Source organism: Hydra vulgaris, chromosome 12 (assembly GCF_038396675.1).
Source record: "Hydra vulgaris chromosome 12, alternate assembly HydraT2T_AEP".
Lineage (NCBI taxonomy): Eukaryota > Metazoa > Cnidaria > Hydrozoa > Anthoathecata > Hydridae > Hydra > Hydra vulgaris.
Window position 1 is genome coordinate 30,614,791 of NC_088931.1, and position 12,897 is coordinate 30,627,687.

The window sequence follows — 12,897 nt, forward strand, 5'->3', positions numbered from 1 at the left end:
TCGTGCATTAGATGAAGGTGGAGAGGTTAAGGCCATCGCTCTTGACATTTCAAAAGCGTTTGATAAAGTTTGGCATGCTGGTCTTCTCCATAAGCTTTCTTCTTATGGTGTATCCGGCAACATCTTTAAGATTATTGAATCCTTCCTTTCCAATCGTAGCATAAAAGTTGTCCTCGATGGACAATACTCTTCTTCTTATTCTGTAACTTCAGGGGTTCCTCAAGGTTCTATCCTTGGCCCTATACTCTTTTTAATTTACATTAACGATCTTCCAGATATTCTCACATCTAAGGTGGCATTGTTTGCTGATGATACTACCATTTATTCTTGTCGTGATAAGAAACCAACACCCTCTGATTGCCTGGAGGGGGCATTTGAGCTTGAAAAGGATCTCACTTCTGCTACAGCATGGGGCTCACAGTGGCTGGTGAACTTTAATTCAGATAAAACTCAATTTTTTTCAGCCAATCGTTATCGCAATAATTTAGATCTTCCTATATTTATGAACGGTGATGTACTCGATGAGTCACCTACTCTTCATCTTCTAGGATTAACTCTTACTTCCAATCTTTCTTGGAAACCATATATCAAATCGGTTGCAAAATTAGCATCTGCTAAGGTTGCATCTCTTTATCGAGCTCGCCACTTTCTTACTCTGGATTCTATTCTCTACCTCTATAAATCTCAAATCCGGCCTTGTATGGAATACTGTTGCCATATCTGGGGCGGATCTTCTAATGATGCCCTTTCTCTTTTAGACAAGGTGCAAAAACGCATTGTAAACATAGTTGGACCTGCTCTTGCAGCCAACCTTCAACCATTATCACATCGTCGTAATGTTGCTTCTCTTTCTCTTTTCTACAAATACTATAATGGGCACTGCTCGAAAGAGCTATCGTCTCTTGTGCCATCTACTAAAATTCATTCTCGTGTTACTCGTCATTCAATTAAGTGTCATCCTTTTTCTGTGACTGTTCCTAAGTGCTCCAAAAACGCTTATTCGTCTAGTTTTTTTCCTCGAACATCAGCTCTTTGGAATTCGCTTCCTTCATCTTGCTTTCCTGATTCATATAATTTGCAATCTTTTAAATCGTCCGTCAATCGTTATCTTGCTCTACAATCTTCATCTTTTCTCTTACAGTAACTTCCAACTTTAATTAGTGGCTGCTTGCAGCCTTGTTGGAAGCGAAGATGTTTAAAAAAAAAAAATATATATATATATATACAAGAAAAGTTCCCAAGTCTTGAATACTTTTTTTTAGTATTCAAGACTTTGCATAATAAGTGGTAATTGGGTCACCAAAAGGTTAACAATGGTTAACCTTTAAAATTCTCTAAGAGGCTGAAAAGTGACTCTTAAGTTGAAGCCGTGTTACAAAGAAAGAAGAGGCTAAAATAAAATTCTTAACATTATTTATTTCAAAATTATTTTAATAAAATAGTAAAAATAAATAACTATTAAACTAGTTTTAATTGTATAACATTTGATACTTAAAATAAAAACTAACTTAATTTCATTTGGTTTTCACTTTATTAATCATTGCATTTCTCCATCATGTTGCAATATAGTTCTAATGCAAGAATATGTTTTTAATGACATTTGTGGCTATGAAAATAACCTTTTTTAATGTCTATTTTTTATCTAAACTATTCAGTGGAGTTCAAAGTTCTTTTCTTGATTGCTTATCTTAATGATTTTGTTCTTTTAATCTTAGACTTGATTTTATGCAAGTTTACAAGGTCCTTTGAATAGGAAAATGAGTGAACACGAATATAAAGAGTTAAAAGATGGTCTAGAAGATTGAGAGACATTTCTTTAGATACTTTAGTAGAAGAAACATTGCAAATTTTTGAGAAGTGAGATAAAACCCCAACATCTTGAGGTAACTCTGCAGTCATTTTGCTGCAGTCAATAGTTTTAGTTAAAATTTTTGTTGATTTTCTGAATGCTATTTCTGCTATTTTAAATAGTGACAAAGCATCAGAAGATTTAGACCAAAGACCGCCTCGATTTTTTAAGCTAGTAAATTTTTTATGAGTATCATGATTATACTCATCAAAATAATTAGAATCATTTTCTACAATTTTTCCAGCCAACAGAATTGAGAGTGTTTCTTGACAAAATCTGGTTTGCCAACTTTTTGAATAACGTATCCTTCGATAAAAAGTACTAAATACATACCCACTCAAATGTTCAATTAAACTTTTTTCTTTATCTGTAAACTTAATTTCATCATTATTAACTAAAACTGAGGTGGCATTATTAGACTTAGTCAAGTGAGCCAAAATGTGATTTGCAAGGTCATATCCTACAAGAGTTGAAGTTTTATCTGTAAGATTTTTCATAAAACCTTTCTAACCAGCAACTTTGTAAAATTGTGGATAAAAAACTTCCGCATCACCATTAAAATTTTCAATAACTTCCTTTATTAGATCAAATGAATGCTTTGCATCATCTTTAGAGAAACTGTACCTTGAAAGCTCATCTCTGATATATGGAGGGTAGCAAAGATCGTTTTGCACAAATTTAATGCTTTTTTAATGAAAGTTATGAACTCGTCTACAGTACACGCACGCTTAATATCTGTTGTTGCATTTGTTTGCAGTGTTGAAGAGTCAATCTTAGAGTGATGTGTTGTTATGTGGCGTTTGAGTCCTTTCTCTGATTTGCATTTTTTCACACACTGCTGGCAGTTAAAGTTGTTTGAAACACTTCCATTCTCAATTTCTGTAAGAAAAGCATCAACGTCATTAAGAAACTTACTTTTTTTTAAAAAAACGTCTCATTCTAGATCTAATATAAGAGAATCAATGGACTGTTCCTCTCCAAAGTTTGCCATTTTTTAGATTTTTGTGCACTTATTAGTAGTCTGGGCACGATAAATAAACTATTTTCAACATCAATTCAAATTTTAATTTTTTATTGTTAAAAAACAAAAGAATCTTGCGAAAACGGCCCAACTGGCCAGACTATGTGTTATTATGACTATGGCCCAACATTGGTTGTCAACAGTGGGCCAACGTTACGATAAACATTAGCCAAACATTGGGCCAAGGATGGTGTGTTAGCTGGGATATGGTATATATATATGGTGTATATATATATATATGGTGTATATATATATTTGGTGTATATATATATATGGTTTATATATATATATATATATATATATATATATATATATATATATATGGTGTATATATATATATATATGGTGTATATATATATATATATATATGGTGTATATATATATATATGGTGTGTGTATATATATATATATATATATATATATATATATATATATATATATATATATATATATATATATATATATATATATATATGTATGTATATATATATATATGTATGTATATATATATGTGTGTGTGTGTATATATATATGTATATATATGTATATATATATAAATTTACACCTAACCCTGTTGTAGTTGTTATCAAAAACTTACTGCCCCAAAAATTTTTTGCCCACTCCGTTATTACATTCTAAAATAGTAACTTTTGTTTGTAGTTTTTACTTTCTAATTAAAATAATTAAAAATCTAGTTCTATGCTTACTGTATAACACTGTGTAACTAACTATGCTACTGTATAACACAACTGTGTAACGCTTATGTATTCTTCTATGGTATTTATTTACACTTATGCCATGGTACACTAAAAGTTATATCGGACTGCAAGCATTTTTAAAAAGTCTAATTTTTAATAATGATATACTTATTTGAAGTCTACTCTGTGACTTTTTTTTAGTACAATACCAAATCTATCATTTCAAATTTTAGCTCGAAATTTTAGTTCTGCTTTTTTAAAGAGTTTATACACACTTTTAGAAGAGTTAAAAATATTTTTATCAGTTTTGATTTGGTCTATTGTTAATTGGTGATTTAAAAGGTTATTTGATTAGATCTAATTGCAAGCATAGAATTGACTGCTTTATAAATGGCAAATGCTTATTAAAAAATACTATTTACAAATGCATTGTTTCCTCGCAAAATAACCCTGATAAACAATATTTTGGCTTAACCGATAGAGAATGGAAAAAACATTATGCTAACCACAAACAATCTTTTAAATTTAAAAAATACTCAAGAGACTATGCTGTCAAAATATATTTGGCAACTAAAAGAAAATTTTAAATTTAACTGGTCTATTCTAAAAACTGCGCCTGCCTATAATAACATTTCCAAAAAATGTATACTATGTTTACAAGAAAAATTTTAAATTATTACTCATTTGGATCTAGAAAATTTACTAAACAAAAAATCTGAAATAATTTCTAAATGCAGACATGAAAATATAAGTATCTTTTAAAAAATTATAAAAACGAATGACCAAATTAAAATAATCCTCAAGAATTTTGCTGCAAACTTCCTGGTTGCAAAATAACTACAGCTATTATACAAGTAATTATAACAATGGAGAAAAAAGTTGTTGAAGAAAAAAATCAGATAAGTGTGTTTACTAATTTAATATTGATCTGCTCTTTAAGTATATATATATACATATGTACATCAAGATGGTCTTTTTTTTTTAATTTTAATTTTAATTTAAAAGTTTAAATATTTCAATGGCTGAACCACCAGTTATGTTCCACTACATATATAAAAATAATTCAAATCTGTTGGACAAGATTTAGAGCTTATCAAAGTTTTAATTTTTCAAGACATCAACAAATCGGCATTCGTTTAAGTCTGCATAAAATCTTAACAATTTTAGCAAGGTTTTTAATTAATTTAAATAAAATAAAACTATAAAACATACATTTTAAATTAGAAAGCACCTAAAGGGCATGATACTGAATGTTTTTCAAAAACCATATTCTAGTGCTTTGTAAACCATCTTGTATTTAAACTTTTGCTAATTTTTGTTATTAATTAACATTTTCAAAACTTTCAATCAAAAATTGCTAAAAAGTGTTAAAAGTTTACCAGCGAAATTAAATTTATAATTACCTGAACTAGCAGCTAAGTTTGATCAAAAACGATTGAGTGACCAGGGTGCCATGACAGCCCTCTTTGAGGCTTCAAAGTCTCTAGGGCATGATGCTGAAAACACTGCTTTGAACAGGTCAACCATCCAACGTTTACATTGGAAACAAAGAAGAAGCAGACTGGCATTAAAGAATCATTCAAACCTATCACGACTCTTACAGTCTCTTGGGAGGAGAAATGATGCCAGATTTGATCGACACAAAAAGTTGACAGACTGCCTATTCTATTTATGACGATGGGCAAGATTTTTGAAATTGCAAAGATTGTTGCAGATAATGGTCAAGTTGAAGCTCAAGCTGTCGCAAATGCTATCCAGAAATGGGAGCTGGAAAATTTAGTCCAAGGCTTGTATTTTATTACAACCAGCTCGAATACTGGCCAATTGTCAGGTGCTTGGATCATTCTCATGCAGCTACTAGGTAGATCTCTTTTTAAGTTTGGTTATCATTATATCATAGTTTGGTTGTCATCATATTTGAAAGTTAGTATCAGCTGCCGCCTTCTGAGCTTGTATGGGCTCTAGTCAAGCACCGGAAATTCTAGTCTTCAAAAAGTTTCAAGCACAATGGTTATCAATGGACCAGGATATGAGAATATCTTTTTCAGAATCAGCCGTAGCTGAACTCACTCGTGTCAAAGATGAAGTCATTGAATTCTGTGAACAACAACTGCAGGATCATCAACAATAGAACAATTATCAAGAGCTGGTAAAAGCCATTTAAAATAATAAAAATTTGACATTTAGGTACAGTTCAAGCTCAGTAAGTGAGATTCTCATGGCCTCCAACATGTCAATATTTTTCTCAAAAAGATATACATCAATTCTTGGTATTTGGCACCTCTGGCATCAAAAGCCGCTAGAAATGGTTTGAAACTCTTCAACAACTGTGCGCATGCAGTGATAAGAATAATGGTAAAGCAACATCATGCAAGATTGTTGGTCACCTATGGTATTTATTGGAGGACCTGATCTTGTTTAACCTCTTTGAACCTGAAGTGGATGCATCTACAAAGCGAGCAATGGTGAAAGGATTTCTAAGTGAAGACCCAGAATTGTGAAGTAGAGAAGATTTCAAGGCTGCGAAAGCTCTAGTGAAGACCCAGGATTATGGATTATTTGTAACTCATGTTACACAGTTTCTGATATATTTGCCACTGTTACAAATAGTTTCTAAGTAGATTGTAGTATACTAAAGTAGTTTTGATCAAAATTTTATAACTGACTGCATCACTGCAAACTGTCAAGTTTTTCACTATAAGTAAGCTAATGACTATATTAGGTAAACTTTAAAGTTTTTGAGCCACCCCTAATTATTAAAATTTTGTAATCCAATTTTCCATATAATTTTTATTTAAAAAAAAGGAACAATATCAAGGTTTAGACTTAACATTGCACTCACTACATTTTTTTTCATATGCATAAAGGCCATATAAAATGTATATAAAAAGACCTAATATAAATGTATATAGCTCCACAATTACTTTAACAATTACTTTGCAATAAAGATCAATACGCTAATTGTTGCACTATTTCGCAATATTGTCAATGTCAGTTTGAATTTCTGCTTGTTAATCAAAGGAATCTTCTATGGATATTATTTTACTATTGTTAGAATACATTTTAAATGCGCTCAGCACGACTTCTGGCAAATTGTTTATAATTAGTAGAAACAAAATTAGACCCAAACCAAATCCTGAGGATTCTGATCAACAGTCTTGATCAGATTTGTTGTGCATGATTTGTTTGGAACAAAACCAAAGTTTGCTCATTAGAAATAAAACTATTTGAAACTAAATGCTCCAGAATTGTGTCCCAAATAAGCTTTTCAAGCATTTTACAAATTTGTAAAATGCTTGAAAAATGTATTTTTCTGGTTCAAGTTTTGATCCTCCTTTATAAATTGATGATATATTTGCAACAGACCAACAGTAAAGAACACATCCAATGTCAAAACTCAAATTTTGATTGAGTTTTGAGAAAATATGAATAATTGGATCAACAAAACCTTCTACAACAAAAAAACTTTTAAAACAAACAAACTCATTTCAAAACTCATCACTTTTAACTCATCTATACCTTCTAACAATTTCATTATTTTGTTCTTTTAATTACCTTCTAACAATTTCATCATTGGTTATTTTTCTTTTCTTATCTTTCATTATTCTCTTATTCATATACATTTTTGAAAGAACTCGATTGACCATTATCGTCAGGCTTGATCATTATCATTAACGAGGGCTGCCTTAAATTGCTTATTTAATAAATTTGCAATGTCTGATATGTCAGTTGTAATGGCTCTTTTTTATTTGTGATTGATCTAATTTGGGTTAACATTTTGATGAATACCTTTCAAAATTCTTGAAAGAATCATTAGAAAAAGTGAAATCTCCTAAATCTCCTTGTATTTTTTGTGAATTTTGAGTTTGGAAGCAGTTCTAATTGAGTGTAGGAGTAACCAACTGTTGAGTTTGGTGGTTAATATATACAATAGTTAAATAAACATTACATTTTTTTGAGCACTGTTTTATATTTAATGTTTTTTTTTGAGCACTTGTTCAGTCTCTTTATTATTAAAATGCGAACTTTGCAATTTTTTTCATTAATTTTTTATTTACATAAATGGCAACTCTAGCTCTAATTCTACCTTTGTTTGCCTTAGTAAAACATAGCCTTCGATGTTTTTAATTGAATCCAATTTAAACAAAGTCTCTGTAATTGTGATAACATTGTTTATAGTTAGTCTTTTTCTTCAAATTAATAGAGACATTTTCATTTCTGTATGTGATTTTTATTTTCATTTCTGTATGTGATTTTTATTTTTATTTCTGTATGTGATTTTTATTTTTATTTCTGTATGTGATTTTTATTTTTATTTCTGTATGTGATTTTTATTTTTATTTCTGTATGTGATTTTTATTTTCATTTCTGTATGTGATTTTTATTTTTATTTCTGTATGTGATTTTTATTTTTATTTCTGTATGTGATTTTTAATTTTATTTCTGTATGTGATTTTTATTTTTATTTCTGTATGTGATTTTTATTTTTATTTCTGTATGTGATTTTTATTTTTATTTCTGTATGTAATTTTTAATTTTATTTCTGTATGTGATTTTTATTTTTATTTCTGTATGTGATTTTTATTTTTATTTCTGTATGTGATTTTTATTTTTATTTCTGTATGTGATTTTTATTTTCATTTGCTTTTACGATTGGAAGCTAGGACTTAAAGTAATATCCATACTATTATGATTATTTTACCTGAATGTTTAAATATTCATATCTTTTTGTGTGTGTTAATGTTGCAACAGTTTTAAAAATATACAATCATTTCCTAAACGCTATACTCTAAGGCTATACTCTAGCTATAAATATTTAATGACTGCTATTTCTCATCGAAAATATATTAAATATGAGTTGTAGAAATATAACATTTCATTTGAAATACTCACAAGCAATTTATATTATACAAATAACTGCATGGACTTGACAAACTTGTAACTTCCATGCATGACTTCCATGCTGATCTGCAAGGAATAATATATAAAACATATACAAGTTTCCATGCATACTTTTTTGATAATGCTCAAAGGCAATTTTACATTACTTAACTTTTGATAAAATCTATAAGACTTGCTGAAAGAGAATTCACATTTGTAACAGATTGGGGCTTGAAGTGGGTTTGGAATTTTAACTCCAACAAAACTCAGTTATTTACTGCAAACAACTATTGCAATACTATTGTCATTTCTACATTAATAAATGGCAACCCTTTCACTGAGTCCTCTTCTTTACATCTTCTTTGATTATCATTCATCACTGAGCTTTCATGGAAATCATATATACAATTAATTGCATCTGCTAAGATTGCTTCTTTTCATAGAGTTCGCGATTATCTTACTCCTGATTCCGTTCTCTAGCTCTACAAATTTTTTATTTTCCCTGTATGGAATGTTGCCATATTTGGGCTGGGCCTTCTAATGATACTCTTTCTCTTCCAGAAAAGGCCCAAAAACGCATTGTAAATGTAGTTGAACCTGTTTTATTTGCCAAGCTTGAGATTCTCTCCTATAGTCGTAAGGTTGCATCTCTTTCACTTTTCTACAAATACTATCATGGTCGCTGCTCAGAGGAGCTATCATCTCTAGTTCCATCAAACAAAAATCATTCTCACTTGAATCATTATTCAGCAAGTCACATCCTTTTACTGTCTGTCCCTGCAAGCTTTAAAAACTTTTATTCATCTAACTTTTGTTCCCGCACTTCAACCCTTTGGAACTCTCTCCCTTCTTCATGTTTTTATTCAAACAACATACAACTTTTCAAATCTTCTGTCAACCATTTTGTTGCTCTTTAACTCTATTCTTTGTTTTCCAGAAACTCATAACTTAATAGTGGTTGCATGCAGCAATGTTGGGAGTGAATTAGAATTAAAAAAAAAATTAGCCTGCTTGTTAGGAGTGCAATCAGGTTGTACAAAATACTTTTTTGTATGCCTCAAATGTTGACAGACAGCAAAAGGAACTCGACTCATTTCGTGCTAATTTATTTTTAAATTCAACAACTAATGACTCTGATGCACTGTTTACCAAGGAAACTTTAGATTTTAGTCTGACTGCTGATTTTATTATTATTCGTCTGTTTAGTGAAAGTTTATTGACCTTGTTCTCATCATTCATGAGGTCTTACAGTCCTCATTAATACTTTTTTGTGAGTTAGGAAAATTAAAAAATACAATATTTTTAGACTTATTAATAGATTATTTTTAATGGCTTATCGACACTTTACATTTTATGGCTCAAAACCTGGTTTGACTAATTGCTTAGCAATTTAGATGTTTAGCTGTGTTTTTTTCATCTTGTTTTTCCGATATGTATATGTAAAAAAAGAAAAAAGAATTTTTACCTGATACATCAGCAATTGCTTGCTTGTCTAAACTTAATGAACAACACATCTAAAAATATAAAAAATCTTTTAAGTTCTTTGCAATGTTTTTCATGTTTTCATAAAAAAAAAACTGTCATAGATTGTCAATGTTTAAAAATCAAATAAACTTATTTTTAAGGTGATGTGTAAAACTTTAATATTTTTCAAAGCTCACCTCAACAAAAGCTTTTGAAACTTTATCAGCATGAGGAAGTAAATCCTAAAATGACAAGTTAGGATTTGTAATCAAACCAGCTTTACTGAGAAAAATAGTTTTATCAAGCAACCTCATTTACATAAACCTTTGTAAAAAAATGTTTAATTGCTTTGCAAACCTCTCTAACCACACATTTTAACAAGTCTTTTCGTTGCTTGGCTTCTAAACTCTGCCATTCTTTCAAAGAAGGACTTGATAAAAACTTTCGAGCATCTTCAATAGTAGATATTTTCTAATAAAATGATTTATATAAACAAAACAATAAAAACAACATATTCATATTTTTACAGTGTTTGTTATTATTGTTACATAGATAAATACGGCAAATAATTTAATTCTAATTAAATATCTAACTATAAAAAAATTCAATAGAATATTTATAAACATAAACATTAATAAACAGATATTTACATTAAATTTTTTTTTGCGACTTTAATCTTTAAAAACAGTAAGTAACATAAAAATAAAGTGAAATTTTGCGACTTTAATCTTTAAAAACAGTAAGTAACATAAAAATAAAGTGAAATTGAAACTAAAATAATAATAAAAGAAATAGAAACTGATTGAAAAATATATTTCACATTAAATATAATTTTATATAAAATTATAAGTAGAATTGATTGCCTCTACCTCATTAACTTTATCTGACACAAGCAAAGGTGAATCTTTTTCTAATCTTATTCCTTTAACTTGTAGCTCTATGTCTTCATCAGTATCTTCATCTGAAATTTCAGATTCCCTACTTTTCTCATCTTCATCATCATCAGGTTCTTCGTTGTCCTCAAATGATCCAAGTGCTTGAACATTCCCAATGTCAGTCATCAAACGTTTTATTTCTTTAATAGAATCACCAAGTTGATTACCTAAATTGATTTTATATATATATAGATATATATATATATATATATATCTATATATATATATATATATATATATATATATATATATATATATATATATATATATATATATATATATACACACACACACACACACCTTTGAATAGTATGCAAAAAATATGGTTAAAAAGTTTCTTAAGATGATTAAGATGAAAATCTAAATCAACTTTTAAACAATGTTTAAATGCAACCTAAAAGTTAAAATCATTACATTAATTAAACAAGTACATTATCAGTTACGGATGCAAAGTGAAGCAGGCTTGATAAGTTTTGATTTGATTTCCTTACCAATATTTTCTACTGGATTGAGATTTGGGTTGTTGCTAAGCCACTCCAACAAAATAATTCCTTTGCTCAAGAACCATGCTATTGATTATTTTGATGTATGGCAACCCGCGCCATTTTGCATAAAGAAAGTTGATTGATGATTTTTGAAAGGATCCAGAAGTTTTTATTTTAAACACTATAAAGCATGTACCAGAAAAAATCTGTGTTTTGATGAGGTGTTAACATAAACCATGCAAATAGCTGTAAATAGTGTAAACAGCTAATTGTTTTAAAATGTCATTGATTCAAGGCTCGAATTAACACAAAAAAATCTAATCGCGAATCCCCGCCGCTTTGCAGTAAGGAGGGAGAGGCTTGTTAGTATAAAATTGTATCTTTTCTACATTAGTTTGTAATTGTTACTTTTTAACATAATATCTCTCATACTTAAATGTTATCTTATAATTTTCTCGTTTGACAAAGTTTAAAATAGGGTAAGGTACTGTTATAATCAACAGATTAAGTTATAATTTAAAGTTTAAGTTGCAGTTATAGTGTAATAAGCAGGTAAGGTATTTAATACTATTAAAATATTACTTTTAGAAATTATTTTTACTTAACATGATACTTAAAAAAGTAAAAGTAAAATTGCAAATATTACAATATTTAAACCACTTTATTTAGTTACAGAAAACTATTTAACACATTTATGCTGACAATAAAACACGTAAAAAGTTCTAAAACACCAATAACTCAAACTGCAAAGTTGCTTTAACAATATAAAGAGCTTGTGTTAATGTAAAACAACTTCGTGACACTGTTTTATTACTGTTTTATACAGTTTATAACATTAATAACATAAAACGTGTTTAAAATAAAACGAAGTAAATAAATAGAGTTGTTTTAATTATAATATTACTATACATATATTATAATACTACTATACATATATTATAATACTACTATACATATATTATAATACTACTATACATATATTATAATACTACTATACATATATTATAATACTACTATACATATATTATAATACTACTATACATATATTATACTACTAAATTGTAACAATATTATTATAAAACTTTAAACTTCATATTTACGCAAAAACATGCCATATTATAGCCATATGAGTCGTTAATCTATAGACCTAATAAAGAGAAAAAACATTAGATACAACGCTTTTTATAATTTATTGTTTCTTGATCTAGTGTACTATTAAAAATTTAAGTATAATTAATTTTTCATTCAAATGGATTTCAAATGTGTTTGTTCAATTTTTTCATTCAAATTGTTTTGCAATAAAAGTGAAAAAAAAAAAATTTGTTTAATAAATCGAAAAAAGTTGTTTAATAAAAAAAAATAAAAAAATTTGGTTTAATAAATATTTCCTTAAGTTTAAGCATATGCTTAAATTATTTTTTTAGAAAAAAATTTCTTTGAACAAAAGTAACATAATTTATTTTTTTAATTTAAATTTTTTATGATTTAATTTTTGGCTTAATGTTTGCAATAAAATGTTTCTACTTTGAAAACTATTTTAAAGAAACAAAAAAATAATAAACTG

At 28.5% G+C, this 12,897-nt stretch overlaps 1 protein-coding gene across 2 annotated transcripts in view; it reads right to left on the reverse strand.

Moving 5' to 3' along the window:
* The window catches only part of LOC100214528 (ran GTPase-activating protein 1), a 63,318-nt gene that overhangs the window by 12,042 nt on the left and 38,379 nt on the right, over positions 1–12,897 (reverse strand). For both annotated transcript variants that reach the window (XM_065812889.1, XM_065812890.1), the window contains exons 11-14: positions 10,783–11,015; positions 10,271–10,384; positions 10,111–10,155; positions 9,915–9,963 (exon numbers count right to left, since the gene is read on the reverse strand). In XM_065812889.1, the coding sequence (XP_065668961.1) occupies positions 9,915–9,963; positions 10,111–10,155; positions 10,271–10,384; positions 10,783–11,015 (441 nt within the window). The remainder of the gene's footprint in view (positions 1–9,914; positions 9,964–10,110; positions 10,156–10,270; positions 10,385–10,782; positions 11,016–12,897) is intronic.